Raw genomic sequence first — 19,352 nt, 5'->3', positions numbered from 1 at the left:
AAGTGCATGTATGTGAAACGCCATTATGAAACAAACAAAAGGTTACGAACAAACATACCCTCAAACGCTTCAGTTGTTAAAATGTAAAATTGTTTGAGACTTCACCGTTGTCTAGATGTCAAACAAAAGGCTAAACTCCAACTTTATTTTTCTTAAGTTCAGCACTTTTTTTGAACAACTTTTTATTTACTTGCTTTTATTGTGAAATGGAGCCCTACTTTTAATTAGTAAATTAGAGAGAACATTACAGTTGTGCTCATGTTTGATTACCAGGGCAAAATTTGTAAGTGCACAATTCTTTATTATGCTCTAATATCGTAACAGTTCCATTAAAAAAAAAACTGTTTATTGTGAACATTTTGGGGACAATATCTATTTATTTAAAAAAAAAAAAATCTACATAAAATATCCCATAATGACAAAGGGAAAACATATTTTCAGACAGCTGTGCAAATGTATTGAAAATGTAAACATAACATGTACATAAGTATTCACACCCTTGGCTTAATATTTTGTTGAAGCACCTTTGGCAGCAATCACAGCCTCAAGTCTCCTTGGGTATGTCTCTACGAGCTTGGCACACCTGTTTTGGGGGCATTTTCTCCCATTCTTCGCTGCAGATCTTCTCAAGGTCAGTCAGGTTGAATGGGCAGCGTTGGTGGACAGCCATTTTTAAGTCTTTCCAGAGATGTTCAATTGGATTCAAATGGCTGGGCCACTCAAGGACATTCACAGTCTGTTCCTGAAGCCACTCCTTTGTCATCATGGCTGTGTGCTTTGGGTCATTGTCGTGTTAGAAGGTGAAATGACACCCTAGTCTATGTTCCAGAGCACTCTGGAGCAAGTTCTCTTGAATAATTTCTCTATATTTGGCAGCTGTCATCTTCCCCTCTATGGGGACTAGTCACCCAGTTCCTGCAGCAGAAAAACAGCCCCACAGCATGATGCTGCCACCACCATGCTTCACAGTAGGGATGGTGTTAGCCAAGTGATGAGCGGTGCCTCTTCTTCTCCAGATATGATGCTTGCCATTCAGGCTAAAAAGTTATATTTTGGTTTCATCAGACCAGAGAATTTTGTTTCTGTAGGTCTGAGAATCCTTAAGGTGCCTTTTGGCCTTTGAATGAGAAGTGGCTTAGGTCTGGCCACTCTACCATAAACAACCTTCTGCGTGGTTCTCCTATCTCCAAAAGGGAACACTGGAGCTCTGCCTTAGTGACCATAGGGTTCTTGTTCACCTCTCTGACCAAGGCCCTTCTTCCCCGGTTACTCACCTCAGTCGTATGGCCAGATCTAGGAAGGGTCCTGGTGGTTTCCAAACGTCTTCCATTTCCGAATAATCGAGACCACAGTGCTTTTCGGGCCGTTCAATGCTGCTGAAATTCTTTTGTATCCTTTCCCAGATTTGTGCCTTGACACAATCCAGTCTGCAGACAATTCCTTAGACTTCATTGCTTGGTTTCTCCTCTGATAGGCACTGCCAACTATGAGACCTTATATAGGCAGGTGTGTGCCATTCCAAATAATGATCAATCAACTGAATTTACCACAGGTGGACTCCATTCAAGTTGTAGAAGCATCCTAAGGATGATCAGTGGAAATCAGATGCACCTGAGCTTAAGTTTGTGTGTCATAGCAAAGGGTGTGACTACTTATGTACCTTTTATGTTTGAACGTTTACATTTTTTATAAATTTACACAAATGGCTGAAAATTAGTTTTTACTTCGTCATATATTTTATGAGGATTTATTATTATTTTTTTTTTAAAGAAAACTATACTCAAACCATCTTTAGAATAAGCCTGTAACATAGCAAAATGTGGAAAATGTGAAGGGGTGTGAATACTTTCTGGTGGCACTGTATAATATATTGAGAGATAGCAAGAACAATGGATAACAAAAATATTGTACGAACAGCATAAAAGAAAATCTGCAATATAGCGGGAGCGCGAAGCAAGAACCCTGACGTAGGATTACTGTATCTGTATTCTGTGATGATAAATTCTTTGTGTATTTCTACTTCTTAATGAATCAATATCGGAATCAATTTAAATCAATAACAAATCAATTTGCAACGTGCTCCATAGAACACACTTTACTCAGTACACTGCATGAAATGGGCTTCTCTCCATCTAATATATGCGCGCAATGCACCAAAAATACCCATCCATCCATCCATCCATTTTCTGAGCCGCTTCTCCTCACAAGGGTCGCGGGCATGCTGGAGCCCATCCCAGCTATCATCGGTCAGGAGGCGGGGTACACACTGAACTGGTTTCCAGCCAATCGCAGGGCACATACAAACAAGCAACCATTCGCACTCACATTCACACCGAGGGCAATTTAGAAACGTCAATTAACCTACCATGCATGTTTCTGGGATGTGGGAGGAAACCGGAGTGCCCGGAGAAAACCCACGCAGGCACGGGGAGAACATGCAAAGTCCACACAGGCGGGGCCGGGGATTGAACCCCGGTCCTCAGAACTGTGAGGCAGATGCTCTAACCTGTCTTCCACCGTGCCGCCCCAAAAATACCCCAGACACCTATTTTCATGCTATATGGGAATGCACACTAATTCAATGCTTTTGGTCTTCGGTTACACAAAAACTCTCTTATATTTTGAATTTCTAGGGTTCCCGGGTTTGGTGCTGCGGGTCTAGGGGGGGGCAGCCCTCTTCGTCGGTGGTTGTCCAGCCCGATGTGCTATATATATATGTATGTGTGTGTGTGTGTGTGTGGGGGGGGGGGGGTTCAGGAAGCCCAAAGAATTAACAGGACGTGTGTGACGGCATGATAGACGTGAGGAAGGAAAAAGAAACAATAACACTGCCTAGGCTCAAATCACATGACTACCACATGAAGTGGTTGTGGGCGGAGCCTAACACAGGATGTGTGTTTGTGTGTGCGCGCAGGTAATGGAGGGCAACAAGAATGCGTACGCGCCTGTCATCAACGACCTTCACCCTCCGGTTGTGACTCGATGGGTCCGCTTGATTCCTCTCACTGAGCTGTCCACTGTCTGTATGCGGGTGGAGCTGTACGGCTGCCCCTGGGAAGGTAGGCCACGGCCACACGGCGCATTGTTGCCGTTGATGGTTGTTGACACTTGCGTTTGTCGCCCTCAGATGGTCTGATCTCGTACAGTGCCCCCGAAGGACAGCAGATGACGCAACCTGGCTTTCCCATCGCCATCCTCAACGACTCCACCTACGACGGCACCCACCAGAAGAGGTAGGTCAAAATACCTGCTGAATTTGCTTGCATGCTTCACGCTAACACGTTTCATAGTAAATGCTGACATGCTCCATATGAACATCCTTCATGCTAACCTGCTAGCGTATTTCATGCTAACATGCGTAACAGCTGTCATACTAAAATGCTAACTTTATATGCTTAATGCTAAAATACCACCATGCTTCATACTCTCATGTCTAAAATGTGCTAAAAGACTAAAGATTCATGCTGAAATGCTAATATGCTAACATTCTTCATGGTAGCAGTCTTCATATCAACATGTATCATACCAACATGCTTCATGCTGTCATTTGTCTAAAATGTGTTAAAACGTTTAATGCTGAAATACTAACATGCTTCATAATGTTATGACATGTTTCACAGTAAGATACCATTATTTCATTCTAATGTATCATCTTTACATGCTTAATATGCCAATAAGCTTAATTTTAAACTGGTAGCATGTTTCATGCTAATATGATAACATGCTTCAAGTTAACAGGTTTCATATCAAAAGGTATACTTGTCAATGATTCTTTCTAAAATACTGTTTCATGCTAAAATGCTTCATATGATAACATGCTTTATATGAACATGTCATGTTAACATGCTTCATGCGACCTTATTACATACTTAAATGCTAACATGCTTCATATGAACATGCGTCCTGCTTCGTACTAACATGCATCACGCTAAAATACTAGTGTTTCATGTTAACGTGTCATGGTAACATACCTAATATGGGAACATGCTTCTTACTAACTTGGTAACAGGTTTCACGCTAGGGCTACCCGATATTGGAAAAAAATGACATTGCGATTTTTTTTTTGTAACCCTGTGATATGTATTTCGGTCTCAGAAAATACAGGATAACAACATGGAACACCAGCACACATTTTGCTTTTGCCTATATGTATTTTAGTACATTTTATAATAGTACATTTTATACAATATTTTTGTTGTCCATTGCGCTCTCTCTCTCTCTCTCTCTCTCTCTCTCTCAATGTATGTTTAGGCCTGTCGTGACAGCACATTTTTTAAGACGAAATAAAACTCACGACACACGACAGTAATGTTGATCTTTTTTATGTCACTGGTATAATGATATGAGAGCAATAATGCAAGTACATCCTTTTTAAGAACAATTGACTTTTAAATCTAATTCTAAGAATAATAAACATCAACATTGTAATATAAATCAGACACAAACTCAAACTTTTTATTTTTCTGAAGGTAAGCACTATATTTGAATATGGATAACATTCTCTTTTTATTTACCTGCTCTTGTTTTGAAATGTGCAGCCCTACTTTTATTTAGTAAATGAGAGAACACAATTGCGCTCATATGTTTGATTACCCGGCAGAATTTGTAAGACATGTACAGTTCTTTAAGGAAAACATGAAGGACAAGGCCAGGGTATGTAAACTTATGAGCACAACAGTACGTATCAGCAGTCATACGTATTTGTTTAGTTTTGTGTTACTTGACAATCACAAATTCCAAAACGTTTTTGGATTTAACTAAGGTATTGATTACAAGCAGATTTAAATACAACGACTAGACAGGCTACTTAATCCTATACAGTATCACAATAAATAGACACTTGATCATCTTTTAGACCTTAGCTTCAGGAAATTTTCACGATCTGGACCTTTTAAAATTTTTGTTAATTACCCCTGATTTACAAAAACATCGGCGCTAATCTTATTATATCTAGATTTTCTTTTCACCGTATGCTACCATTTAAATTAGCGGACATTTGTTGTTTAGTTGTTTCTTTTACGTGACAGTTTTACCGTAAACTACAGGTGGGAGTGACAAACAACTTGAAGCCAGAACATTTTCCCTCTTATTTGGAGAATGTTTTACGAGCTTAAACTATTCCCATGATGACTGTGATTGGTGGAGTAATGCTCGCATTGCATGTTCGGTACCCATGTTCTTTCGCCCCCTACTTCTCCAGGACCTTTGCGATGTGACTATTGCTCATGCACACCTCGCGATGACGATGATCAAACAATATGTAGTGTAGCCCGATTTCATGCTAATATGCATCATATTCAAATGCTAATTTAGTTATATGCTTCACACTAAACTACCAACATGATTTATGCTGACCTGTCTAAAATGTGCTAAAATACTAACATTTGCTAACATACTTCATTTTCATTGTACCATGTTTCATATTAAAATGCTGACTTAGTAATATATTCATTCGCAATATGCTTCATCCTGACCTGCTAATATTTGGCAGGCGAGTCACATGCTCCTTGTGACCCAACACTCTCATCCCAACAGGAAATTGTCCGGTGGTCTGGGCCAGCTTACAGATGGCGTGATAGGGTTGGACGACTTCCTGTTGACGCGTCAGTACCACGCATGGCCAGGGTATGACTACTTGGGCTGGAGGAACGTTTCGATGGGAGCAGACCACACCGTGGAGATGGAATTTGTCTTTGACCGACAGAGGAACTTCACCTCCATGAAGGTACATTCTTATTTTGAAATTATTCCTTCACCTGATTGACCACGTCCTGGATGTCAAGTCAAGTTTATTTGTAGAGGTCTTAATCACAAAAGAGACTCACAAGCGCACAGTTGGCAATGACTGACGACATCCCCTAATCTAAACCCCCCAATCGGGCAAGGAAAAACTCAAAACCCCATTTGGGGAAAAAAAGAAACCTTGAGAAGGGACCGCAGATGGGGGGATCCCCTTCCAGGATGACTAGGCTACAATGGATGTCGAGTGGGCAAAATTGATCACATAGTGGTGGGTGCTGTACAATGTTCATTAAGATGGCATAAGAGTCCATTTAAAGAGAAAAGGGGCCATGGCAACAACTCAGAGGGAAGTGGTCCACCTTAGATCTTGTCCCAGTTGGTCAGTGCAGAACCAAAGAGCAGCAGCCTCAGATTCGGTCAACGTCACCTAGTATGACGTTGTATGTATGTACTGCATATGCATGTATATACGTAGTATGTCAGATTTATTTTTGCATTGATATCTGTATTTCTGTTGAGTGGACCTATTTCATTATTTTATTTTTGGGGACTACTGTAATGTATTGGCTGAGGGATATGTGGAGTCGGAATCATTATTCTGTCTCCGTGTAATGTTCTTTCACTCACAACTTTTAACTTCAGATAAACACTCACTTGTATACCACTAAAGAGTGCTGCTGTTCAGAATCAGAATCATCTTTATTTGCCAAGTATGTAAAAAAATGTGTCTCCAGTAGTTGGAGCTGTTCTCCTATGAAAACCGAAAAAGTATGAAAAATACTTTTTAGACATAAAAACACAGTCACTGAGCAATAAAAGGTTACCAGAAATATGGTAATGCTGGTACAATTTTTATTTTTTTTTGACAATTGTGAAAAACGATGCAGAGTCATCTAGCGATTAGAGCAGATTGAAATGACTAATAGAACAATTGTCTGGTGCAGTGACCATTGTGCAAATGGCGCAGAGACTTAAAAAAATGTATGCAGTTTAAAGTGACGAGTAGCGCGATAATCTGGGACAATGTCAATTGTGCAAATTGTGCAGATATTTCTCAAGCACGAGTGGCCAGTTTTGGTCAACAACATATGCAAGTCGTGCAGAGTGGCGAGACTACTACAGTCAGTGCCCGAGTAATGTATAATTGGCCCGACAGAGATGTGACAACAGTCTCAAGACAAAATTGGCAGCATGTTACAGTGGAATTGTAAGTTAACTGTTTAGAAAGTTAATGGCAAGAAGGAAGAAGCTGTTGGAATGTCTGCTTGTTTTAGTTTGCATTTATCGATAGCGCCAACCTGAGGGAAGGAGCTGGAAGAGGTGGTGACCAGGATGTGGAGGGTTTAAGAGGATTTTGCATGCTCTTGTCTTAGTTCTGGCAGCGTGCAAGTCCTCAAGGGTGGGTAGGGCGGTACTGACAATCTTTTCAGCAGTTTTGATTGTCCGTTGCAGTCGGAGTTTGTCCTTTTTTGTACCAGCACCAAACCAGACTGTGATGGATGAACACAGGACTGATTCGATGACCGCTGTGTCGAACTTTTATTTTTCCACAGTAACATTTTCTTGGACTTACTCTATGCCCAAAGAGGTCTTATTTTGGAAAGACCTCTTTTAAATGATTGTCTACTTCTTGTCTGAAGCTTCACTCTTCACCCATTCATCCATTTTCTTCCACTTATCTGGGGTCGCAGTGGCAGCAGGTTAAGCACGGAGCTGGTCTACTGTTCCATGGCCAGGACAAGAACCATACTGCTCCTCCTGAATCCGAAATTCGACTTCCTGATGGACCCTCCTCTCCAGCACCCCTGAATAGACCTGAGTACGGATGCTGAGGAGTGTGATCCCCTTGTATTTGGAAACAGCCCTCTGGTCTCCCTTCTTGAAAGGGGACCACCACCCCAGTCTGCCAATCCAGCCAAACATCTTTCACCTTCACCCAAGTGGTGTACTTCCTGTGTGCAGTATCACTCTCTTATTTTGAATAAACTCCTGTACCTCTTCCTGCGTGCAGTATTTCTTCTATTTTTGAAGAAAATCATTTAAATTCAGCTGCCGGTCTTCTTATTGTATGCACACTCTCTTATTTAGAAAAATGTCCTTCACCAAATATTTTTTTCACCAAATTGTGTACTTCCTGCGGCATAAACCTGTGTGCACCATCACACTAACTTTGATTAAGAAAATTCTCTACATTCGACTGATGGTTTTATTTGGGGGGAGAGGGGGATCCTTTATTTTATCGTCTACTTCCTGTGTGCGGCATCATTACTCTTATTTTGAAAACTGTGCCCCTCTGCTTCCTGACAGGTTCATAGTAACAACATGTTTTCCCGCGGCGTGAAGATCTTCTCATCGGTGTCCTGCTGGTTCAAGCCCCGGCCCTCGTCCATGTGGGAGGCAGAACCTGTGGTGTTCCACACGGTTCTAGACGACCGGAACCCGAGCGCTCGCTACGTGACCGTGCCACTGGAACGCCACGCCGCCACTGCACTGCGATGCCGCTTTGCCTTCGCAGACACCTGGATGATGTTCAGCGAGGTCTCCTTCCAGTCAGGTGACACACACACTCACACACGCATGCACATACACACACATATACACACACACACACACATTCAAAGATTGCAAACGCACTTGCTAGCATGCACACACACACTCATTGTGAAGCTTACATGCACACACATCTACACGCATATTCATGGAACCACACATTCGCACACACATCAATTAACACACACGCGCACACACTGTGAAGCTAATTCATACAAAGACATTGTGAAGCTAACACTCACACACATACATTGTGAAGATAACACACAAACTATGAATACAGCACACACACACACACACACCTAATGACGTTAACACACACACATATTATGGTAACTTTCTGTCATTCATCAGAAGACGCGTCAATGTCGGTGACTCCACCGTCCGTCAGCGAGTCTAGCACAGCCCCGCCCATATCAGGTATGACCTTACAACCGTTCCGTCTTAAAATTCCCTTCGCCGTCTTTGCTGCTCAGCCACCATCTTGTTCGTTGTCTCCCGCCAGCCGCTGTCCCGTCTGCCAGCGCGACGCCCGACAACGGCAACGCGCCCGTTCTGATTGGCTGCCTGGTAACCATCATCTTGCTGCTGGTCATCATCATCTTTCTCATCCTGTGGTGTCAGTATGTGTGTAAAGTTCTGGAGAAGGTGAGCGGGATAATGGAAATGACACTGGTATTGTAGACACAGAATAAATATTTACTATTAATATTTCAGTATTCATCATCATTCATTGATAGCTGTCTTGGTGCACTTTGTAGGTTGTTGCCTAATAAAGTTCAGTCCATTGACTTGCATTAGTTTGCGGTGCAGATCTGACACATTTAATATGGCGGTCGCACTCACGCGTCCTAGAAACAGGCTTAAGGCGGGGTCTGTTTACTGTATATTTGATGTCTATGGTTGTCACCGCCTCATAGGCTCCCCGAAGGATCCTGGGCGAGGAGGTGACGGTGCGACTGTCGTCCTGCAGCGACACCATCATCCTGCAAACCCCCCCTGTGCCACCCCGCTCTGGACACGCCCCAGGAGGTAAGCCATTGGTTGCAATCGTGTCAGCTGTACACTGTATTTGATTTACATTAATGACAAGACACAACCATTTCAAGCGCCTCTGATTGATAAAGTTTAGCTGTTGTAGTAGGCCCTCCACATGTGCTCATGTGTCCCTCTAGGCCTGGCCCAGTCAGACCCCCACTATGAGCGAGTCTTCCTGTTGGACCCTCAGTACCAGAACCCTGAGACATTCCGGAACAAACTGCCTGAACTCTCACAGAGTGCCGAAGCCTCAGGTCAGCCACATGCTGCTTCACTTGACTTGTTCGGCTGTGTTGGGCATCACTCCCCATCCACTATTTATTGCCTTATATAGTGAATTCTCCATTTCGTAGTGCTGTTCGAATGTGTAGTTAGTGAGGATAGGTTATCCCCTATATCAACCCCTCAATGTCTCCCAGAATCCATCTTGAAAAGTAGTGACCAACCGATAGTCACTAGAAAAGCAATATATCCCATGATGTATTGCGCCGACACAGAAAAAGCAACAAATCACAACACAGATGGACATAAAGTTCTTTGTTTGTATTAATTTCATTTTTTTAAATTGAGTTGTACAGGTTATAGGTCACATTAACGGTGAAAAAAGTTTTGAAGTAATTTATCTTGGTCTCATTTTTATAGCACAAAAACCTAGCATTTGAACAGGCAAAGTGTGCTTACTTCAAGCAGTTTATTTGTCATGCCCAGTTGAAGCTAACTGAAAAACTGACACACAAAACAAATTAGAATTAAACATTGTATATTCAAATGCCAAAATGTTCAACCAAACTATATATTAATGAACGTCCACTAGATTAATGCTAACATAATGTGAAACGCATAGTTGCACTAATAGAAATTAGCTTAGACATAACTAATTATAAACCTTTGCGTTGTACAGTGGGGGAACACTGTATATTGACTAAGGAGTAGGGAAGAAGTGAATGATTTCAAACAGCCTTCTTCTTCTTCCTCCTCTTCTTCTTCTTTCTTTCCGGCTTTTTCCTCTTCGGTCTCCTAACGCTGACTTCTTGTCACATGACCTCAGCCTGCCGCTCCCAAAGGTGACAAAGATGAGAAAAAAACGCTGATGTCAGCATTTTATTCCAATAATAATGAAAGATTTTACATTTTGTGGCGGCAGCGTGCGGCGGCGGCTACGCTGAGCCCGACGTGACGCAGTGCACGCCGCACCAGTGTTTCCATAGCAACGCGCCGCACTACGCCGAGACGGACATCGTACGTCTGCAGGGCGTGACGGGCAGCAACATGTACGCCGTCCCCGCCCTCACCGTCGACTCACTGACGCGCAAGGACATCTCCGCCTCTGAGTTCCCGCGCCAGCAGCTGCTCTTCCGCGAGAAGCTCGGCGAGGGACAGTTCGGTGAGGTGCACCTGTGCGAGGCCCAGGGGCTAGCCACCTTCCTGGGGGAGAACGAAGAGGAGGAGGAAGGAGGCGTAGCCGGACGGGACCGAAATGGGTGCGCCACATTGGTGGCAGTCAAGCAGCTACGGGCAGACGCCACCAGCCAGGCCAGGTACGATCGCAGGAACATTGTCAAAGTGTGGTACTAGGACCACTAGTGGTATGCGAGCTCTCTCTAGTGTTATGTGGAAGAATCAGTCTAAGTGCAGTTCACTTGTATTTAACCTTTTAGTACAATACAGTGCTGTGAAAAAGTATTTCCCCCTTTTGAAATTCCTATTTTTTTTATTTTTTTTTTACAGTTTCTCTACTTTAACTCATTCACTGCCAGATGTTTCAAGAGCAGGGAACCCCATATTGCCAAACATTTTAGAGCAATTTCACTGATTTTTCAACCCCCATAGAATATTGTGTACGTTGGCTCAGGAAACAGGAAGACCACTCTTGAGTCTTGGGAATCAATCCAATGTTTTTTTTTGTTGCAAATTTAGGTTTAGGTTCTTTTTGGTCAGCGATGGTTTTCGCCTTGGAACTCTGCCATGGATGCCATTTTTGCCCAGTCTCTTCCTTATTGTTGTGTCATGAACACTGACAGTAACTGAGGCAGCGGAGGCCTGCAGTTCTTTAGATGTTGTCCTGGGTTCCTTTGTGACCTCCATTTGTGAATAATTAGCCACAGTTCATGATTTAACAAGGGGGGGCATTACTTTTCACACACCTTTGAATAGGTTTTTTTTCCCTTCATAAATAAAATCATCATTGAAAAAATGCTTTTCATGTTTAGTTGGGTTATCTTTTTCTGATATTTAAATATTTTTATATGATCTTAAACATTTAAGTGGTGAAAGTATGCAAAAAATAATAAGAAGGGGGGAGAATACTTTTTCACAGCACTGCACATTTGCACAGTTTGGTAGTTTTATTTTTTGTATATTTAAGCGCAGTATTCATGTTCAAACTGTGCGTAATGTTTCAGTACACACAGCTGTATCACAAATGAGCACAATACAAACGTATAATTTATTAAATCGTGGTTCAGAGACGAACACGATCACTGCAAACTGTACAATCCAAATATAGCAGGATACAGGATAACAAGTCAGCTGCGCAATCACTGCTCTGCGGTAGTTATGAGCAATTAACCAGAATGCATTGAGCACTTCAGGTGACGGGTAACTATCACCTCTTAACTTAAGGCCACTTTATACTCGCGCGGCGGCACGGTGGACGACTGGTTAGAGCGTCAGCCTCACAGTTCTGAGGACCCGGGTTCAATCCCCGGCCCCGCCTGTGTGGAGTTTGCATGTTCTCACCGTGCCTGAGTGGGTTTTCTCCGGGCAGTCTGGTTTCCTCCCACATCCCAAAAACATGCATGAATTGGAGACTCTAAATTGCCCGTAGGCATGACTGTGAGTGCGAATGGTTGTTTGTTCCTATGTGCCCTGCAATTGGCTGGCAACCAGTTCAGGGTGTACCCCGCCTCCTGCCCGATGACAGCTGGGATAGGCTCCAGCACGCCCGCGACCCTAGTGAGGAGAAGCGGCTCAGAAAATGGATGGATGGATATACTCGCGCGGGCGGCGACCGCGCTGACATCACTGCGGCTATCCTGCGCACAGTTTGCCTTTATACTCAAGCGCTATCCATGCATGCAGTTTTTAAAATGTCCTGCAGTTTTCCTCCAAGTTGGGGCTGTCGCTACGGCTGATATTGGCTAGGACACCACAGGGTGGAGTTTCCTCTGCATGTTTTGGCCATTTCCGGAACAAGGAACAAAGCAACAACAATGGCGACTGTGGAACAGTGTCTGATACGACCAGATGATACGTTTAATTATACTGCAAAATCGATCAAGAAGGTGGTGGTGTAAGTGGTATGATGAACCAAGGGGAATGTAATCACAGCATGTGACTAAAACGGACCCATCATGAGAGATAATCTCCGCTGCATTCTACGCGGAGCAACAATTTTTGCCGTGTGCGCGTCAAGTGACGCATAGGGGCCGCGCGGCCCAATGCGTCGGTCACGTGATGCAATGCAGGCGCTGTCGGCCGCGCCAGCGTAAAGAGGCCTTTATTCTTAATTTGGACTCATAACTCAAAACACTCATGTCTCAGATCATCTTTCCCCATTGAAATAAATGGAAATGCCAGTAATCCAGTCCAGCATCCCCTCCCCAAAAGAAAAACAAAAGTTTCTGTAATGTGTTTTTTCACAAGAAAAAATCAACTCTATAATATTCAGCTTTATAAAAACATACAGTCATGACATCATTAAATAGAATGTAAAAAATGTATCTGGTTTTGTCACATTTTTTTCTTTAATTCAATGGATATTGTGCTGCTTAAAGCATTATGGCACTGCCACATAGACTCTATTCATTAGCCTGTCTCAGGCATTTCCATTGTTTGTTAGCATTAAGCTAAGCAGATTTATTAAGGCAAAGCTATGTGGCTGTTTTAAATACACAAAGTGTAATTCTCTTTATTTTATGTTTATTTTGACTGTGAACTTCAGCTGGGAGTGGCATTAAACAGCTTGAAGCCTCTTTTTTGAGGAATTGTTCACTATCTGCCAAACTGCAGCATGTGGTGAAGTGAATTAAGTTCACTGCCAACATACAACATCTTAAATTCTATCTCACAGGTCAAAGCAAAAAATCAGCCAAAAATAATAAGGATCCCATCTCAGTTTAGTCGTAAAGTGACTTACTCTGTGTGCCACCTAGTGATAGACCATATAATTTTTCTTCCTGTCACTACATGTCACTGGCATAGAACAAATATACATTATTTGTCATAGACTAATAATCTTCAGTCACTTGAATGAAATTTTATTATTTTCTGCAGGAATGATTTTCTGAAAGAGATCAAGATCATGTCGCGGCTGAACGATGCCAACATCATCCGACTGCTGTGCGTGTGCGTGACGTCCGACCCGCTGTGTATGGTGACAGAGTACATGGAGAACGGCGACCTTAACATGTTCCTGTCACAGCGTGAGATGGAGAGCACGCTCACGCATGCCAACAACATACCCTCCGTCAGGTGAGCTCCACGCTAACGCTTCATTCATTTTGATGTGTCTCAAACAGTTACATCAGGTCAGAGGTACACCCTGATTGGGCCAGCAGGTGGGGGTCTCTGGCCTCAGTCCTGGCGTGCAGCATCTTGGTCAGTTCCCTCTGGCGGACGAGAAGCAGGACCCTCTTGAATTGATTGGAGGCTGGGTTTTCTTGATGAGACATTTCTGTCCATCCATCCATCTTTACCGCTTATCCTCACTAGGGTCGCAGGCGTGCTGGAGCCTATCCCAGCTATCTTTGGGCGAGAGGCAGGGTAGACCCTGAACTGGTCGCCAGCCAATCGCAGGGCACATATATACAAACAACCATTCTAAATTTACAGAAACCAAGGATAAAACTAAGACTCAAAGGGCCAGATAAAAATCAGAAGACATGAGCTGAGCTGGTCACAAGTGTTTTATTGGACGCTTCAGACAAACAATGAGTACATCACCTGTGGATGATACATTGAATCAACAGAACAATTACATGAGCTTATATGAGCCCACGCCGTACCCCAGGTCTTCCCCTTTCACCTGATTGGTGAGAGCCAGGGTTACCGAATCCTTTTGGGAGGCGTGAGTTCTATTTGTGTCCTCAGAGAAGCTAGCCAGTACATATCCATGAATCAAACCTTTGATTTCTACCTGTGTCCCCTAGTTAAGCCTTATTTCATTCCTGGTCGTATATCAGTCATACCTTAACTGTCTCTTGTCCTTTGGCTGCTTGCCACCTGCTTGTCTTAGAGACTATCCAAGGCTAATTGGAACCAGGCCATAAATTATTCGTCCTAGTAGCTAAGCAAAGAGCCCATACCCCTCCTGTGAAGTCTCTGCCATGCCCTCTCTGTGGACTTAGAACTGTGTCTTGAACTTATTACATATATGAAATGCATTCATGAGAGCCTTTAGGATTCAACTAATAGGTATATGACAATATAAGATTAAAAATAAGCATGCAATAATGTAAGACAAGAAAATATTACTCCACAATTTAGCTGCTTGTAATATCTTAGCATTGCTTAATCAAAATGTATTTATTGATTTCTTTATTAATTATTGTATCTTATTTAATAGTTGGTTCATTTTTTCATGCATATTAAAATAAAAGAATATTTGTAAAATCAGTCATTTTGCATGAGATAAATCAAATCATATATCTGGTGACTCTATTAAAAATGAATTAATTACAAATAATACAATGGAAAAATTTTAATGAATTATCATCTTTACATCTACATTTAACAAACTGATTTCTTTCAAATATTTTTAAATTATAATTCAATTTAATAATACAATCATAGAATAGTTTTTTTAAAATACTATACACATAGTAAGAAATATAGTTACTTAATAATAATTGATTATACATAAATTAAAAATGTTTTATTCAATACTTAGCTAATTACAATTAACACATTTTATTTTTGAATAAAATATTTAAAAAGAGAATTATTTTATTAAACATGCACATTCCCCAAAAAATTTTTATTCAATATGGGGTTAATCAATTGTAATTAAATTACAAGTCATACATTCAAAATAATTATTTAATTATTGAAATAAATAAGTTGTTAATTAATTATATTTAACTTAATTATAAATAACACATTTTTAAAATGACAATTATTCTTTTATTATTATAATAAACTCTTACATACTGATCGTAAGTTTTTTTTTCCCACGAATGAGCTGGTCCATCTGTCGATGTTACAACTCAAATGTGGCCTTTGAGTACAAAAGTGTACCCAGCCCTGTGTCACCTTTGCCTCTGTGTGGTCCCCGGCAGCCTGGCGGACCTGCTGCACATGTCGGTGCAGATCTCGTCGGGCATGAGGTACCTGGCCTCCCTGAACTTTGTCCACCGCGACCTGGCGACCAGGAACTGCCTGCTGGACCGCCGCCTCACCATCAAGATCGCCGATTTCGGGATGAGCCGAAACCTCTACAGCAGCGACTACTACCGCATCCAAGGCCGCGCCGTGCTGCCCATACGCTGGATGGCCTGGGAGAGCATCCTGCTGGTGAGCGTGTCATCGACCCGTTCATCAACCCATCGCTTCATTAGCTTTAAGTGCTAAAAAGTTGGTTGGTCGGTTAGTCAACGCAATATCTATAGGATAATCGATTCTAAAAAGAGTCGACAGCGACAGCCCTACTCTGTTTGTATCTTACATATACATACTTTGTTCGATTTTCAGGTGCCTAAATTTGTCTGACTTGGAACGTGTTGGCATTTCTGTCCTTTATAATTGACGTGACAATCTAATCTTTATCTTCTATTCAAAAGCTGTGCTGATTGCAAATCTAAATGGATGTAATGCTGCCATCTATAGGAATCTGTTTTGTCATTACAGTGGCTTACAAACCTGAATTTCACTGACAAGCTGGGCGGGGACTTCTTCCACGCCTACACATTGGAAAAACATACTTGACGAATATATACATCCCTGGCAGTAAATGACTGGATTCCAGTTGACGAATGATGTGTTACTATATATGTGTGTGTGTGTGTGTGTGTATATATGTATATGTGTGTGTGTGTATATGTATATATATATATATACATATATATATATACATATATATATGTATATATATATATATACCAATGTTGAATAGATGGCATCTATTGTTCTACTCGATTTAGATGCTTTTTAAATGATATAAATTTTTTTAAAGCAGTACTATGCAACATGTTTGTTTTGCTCAACCAACTGCAGTGAAGTGTGTTGTGAAGCTAACAAAGCTAAGCTAATGTGTGATTGTAAACTGTAACATTAGCCCCGGTGCTATATCTTCGACAACATGTTAATTTTAAGTTGTCTGTTGTCACAAATAGTGAAAAAACACAATATGAAGTACAACCCCAATTCCAATGAAGTTGGGACGTTGTGTTAAACAAATAAAAACAAAATACAATGATTTGAAAATCATGTTCAACCTTTATTTAATTTAATACACTATAAAGACAAGATATTTAATGTTCAAACTGATCAACTTGATTGTTTTTAGCAAATAATCATTCACTTAGAATTTGATGGCTGCAACACGTTCCAAAAAAGCTGGGACAGGTGGCAAAAAAGACGGAAAGTTGAGGAATGCTCATCAAACACCTGTTTGGAACATCCCACAGGTGAACAGGCTAATTGGGAACAGGTGGGTGCCATGATTAGGTATAACAGGAGCTTCCCTGAATTGCTCAGTCATTCATAAGCAAAGATGGGGCGAGGTTCACAAAGAGGTGAACCTCGCCCCATTGTTGACTACAAGAATGGAAAAAAATTCCACCTACAAAGCTTCAACAATTAGTGTCCTCAGTTCCCAAACGTTTATTGAACGTTAAAAGAAAAGGTGATGTAACACAGTGGTAAACATGACCCTGTCCCAGCTTTTTTGGAACTTGAAAAAAACTCGTTGGGGCGCTCGTAAGTCAAACAATCACTGTACTACAAAACATTTTAAGCTAGTAATTATTTTTTTGCGTGTTCACATGCTTTTACATTGTGTTTGAAAAGTGTGTTTTAATATGTTGAATTGTGTTTAAAGCATGTGATATAGTTTGAACCCCCCGCCCCCAACCTGAAAAAACAAACAAAAAATGAACTGACTGACAGTGAATCACTGCTTTCTAACCTCCGTGACCCTCTCATGACCTTGACGCAGGGCAAGTTCACAACTTCCAGCGACGTGTGGGCGTTCGGGGTGACCTTGTGGGAGATCTTCACGCTGTGCAAAGAGCAACCTTACAGCCTGCTGACTGACCAACAGGTCATAGCCAACACTGGAGAGTTCTTCAGGAACCAGGGCAGACAGGTCAGAGCATTCGCACCCTGCACCATAGATCGACAGTTGGAAAACACCTCACACACAGGCCAGAGCAATAGATTGCATCCCATCCAATAGATTAACAATGCAAATACACCTCACAGACAGGCAAGAGCAATCGCACACCACCCAATAGATCAGAAATGTACAAATACAGTGGTGTGAAAAAGTGTTTGCCCCTTCCTGATTTCTTATTTTTTTTGCCCACTTAAATGTTTCCCATCATCAAACAAATTTAAATATTAGTCAAAGACAACACAAGCAACCACAAAATGTAGTTTTTAAATGAAGGGTTTTAATATTATTAAGGGAGAAAGAAAATCCAAACCTACATAGCCCTGTGAATCTAATAACAGGTTGGGCCACTCTTAGCAGCAACAACTGCAACCAAGTGTTTGTGATAACTTGCAATGAGTCTCTTACAGCGCTGTGGAGAAATGTTGACCCACTCATCATTGCAGAATTGTTGTAATTTAGCCACGTTGGAGGGTTTTCGAGCATCAACCGCCTTTTTAAGGTCATGCCACAGCATCTCAATAGGATTCAGGTCAAGACTTTGACTAGGCCATTCCAAAGTCTTCATTTTGTTTTTCTTCAGCCACTCTGAGGTAGACTTGCTGGTGTGTTTTGGATCATTGTCTTGCTGCAGAACCCAAGTTCGTTTCAGCTTGAGGTCACAAACAGATGGCTGGATATTCTCCTTCAGGATTTTTGGTAGACAGCAGAATTCATGGTTCCATTTATCGCAGCAAGTCTTCCAGGTCCTGAAGTAGCAAGACAGCCCCAGACCATCACACTACCACCACCATGTTTTACTGTTGGTATGATGTTCTTTTTCTCAAATGCGGTGTTACTTTTATGCCAAATGTAATGGGACACACACCTTCTAAAAAGTTAAACTTTGGTCTCGTCAGAGTATTTTCCCCAGTCTTGAGTATCATCAAGATGTCTTGTGGTGAAATTGAGACGAGCCTTAATGTTCTTTTTGCTCACCAGTGGTTTTCGTCTTGGAACTCTGCCCAGTCTCTTTCCTTTGATGGAGTCATGAATACATTGCAAGTTATCGCAAACGCTTCATTGCAGTTGTTGCTGCTAAGGGTGGCCCAACCAATTATTAGGGTTAGGGGGCAATCACTTTTTCACACAGGGCCATGTAGATTAGAAATTTTTTTTCTCCCTTAATAATAAAAGCCTTCATTTAAAAACGGCATTTTGGTTTACTTATGTTGTCTTTGACTACTATTTAAATTTGTTTGATGATGGGAAACATTTAAGTGTGACAAACGTGGGAAAAAATGAAAAATCAGGAAGGGGGCAAACACTTTTCCACACCACTGTATGTCACAGACAGTTGAGAGCAATCACACTTGATGTAATAGGTCAACCGGCGAGAGCAATCGCACATTATGAAATAGATCAGAAATGTTAAAAAAAAAAGGCAAGAATAATTGTACACAATGGTACAGATCAATGTACCGTAATTTCTCGTGTATAATGCGCACCCATGTATAATACGCACTCCCAAAGTGGACCTCAAAATTAATGTAAATGACTTAGAGTTAGAGCAATCACACACGATGGAATAGATAAAAATAAATTATCTCACAAGACAGGCAAGAGCTGTCATACACGAGGGAAATAGATCCATCCATCCATTTTCCGTACCGCTTCTCCTCACTAGGGTCGTGCTGGAGCCGATCCCAGC

General features: G+C 41.7%; 1 protein-coding gene across 3 annotated transcripts in view; it reads left to right on the top strand.

The window, feature by feature from the left end:
* Nucleotides 1–19,352, top strand: part of ddr2l (discoidin domain receptor family, member 2, like) — a 35,458-nt gene that overhangs the window by 13,395 nt on the left and 2,711 nt on the right. For 2 of the 3 annotated variants that reach the window (XM_061769047.1, XM_061769048.1), the window contains 12 exons: nt 2,915–3,059; nt 3,128–3,233; nt 5,536–5,725; nt 8,050–8,296; nt 8,647–8,712; nt 8,798–8,940; nt 9,213–9,324; nt 9,468–9,584; nt 10,475–10,868; nt 13,606–13,803; nt 15,609–15,843; nt 17,486–17,635. In XM_061769047.1, the coding sequence (XP_061625031.1) occupies nt 2,915–3,059; nt 3,128–3,233; nt 5,536–5,725; nt 8,050–8,296; nt 8,647–8,712; nt 8,798–8,940; nt 9,213–9,324; nt 9,468–9,584; nt 10,475–10,868; nt 13,606–13,803; nt 15,609–15,843; nt 17,486–17,635 (2,103 nt within the window). Of the gene's footprint in view, nt 1–2,914; nt 3,060–3,127; nt 3,234–5,535; nt 5,726–8,049; nt 8,297–8,646; nt 8,713–8,797; nt 8,941–9,212; nt 9,325–9,467; nt 9,585–10,474; nt 10,869–13,605; nt 13,804–15,608; nt 15,844–16,176; nt 16,347–17,485; nt 17,636–19,352 lie in introns of those variants that run through there. The other variant, XM_061769049.1, reaches the window with a different exon arrangement.

Source organism: Phyllopteryx taeniolatus, chromosome 3, assembly GCF_024500385.1.
Source record: "Phyllopteryx taeniolatus isolate TA_2022b chromosome 3, UOR_Ptae_1.2, whole genome shotgun sequence".
NCBI lineage: Eukaryota > Metazoa > Chordata > Actinopteri > Syngnathiformes > Syngnathidae > Phyllopteryx > Phyllopteryx taeniolatus.
This window is presented reverse-complemented; position numbering and strand designations above follow the sequence as displayed.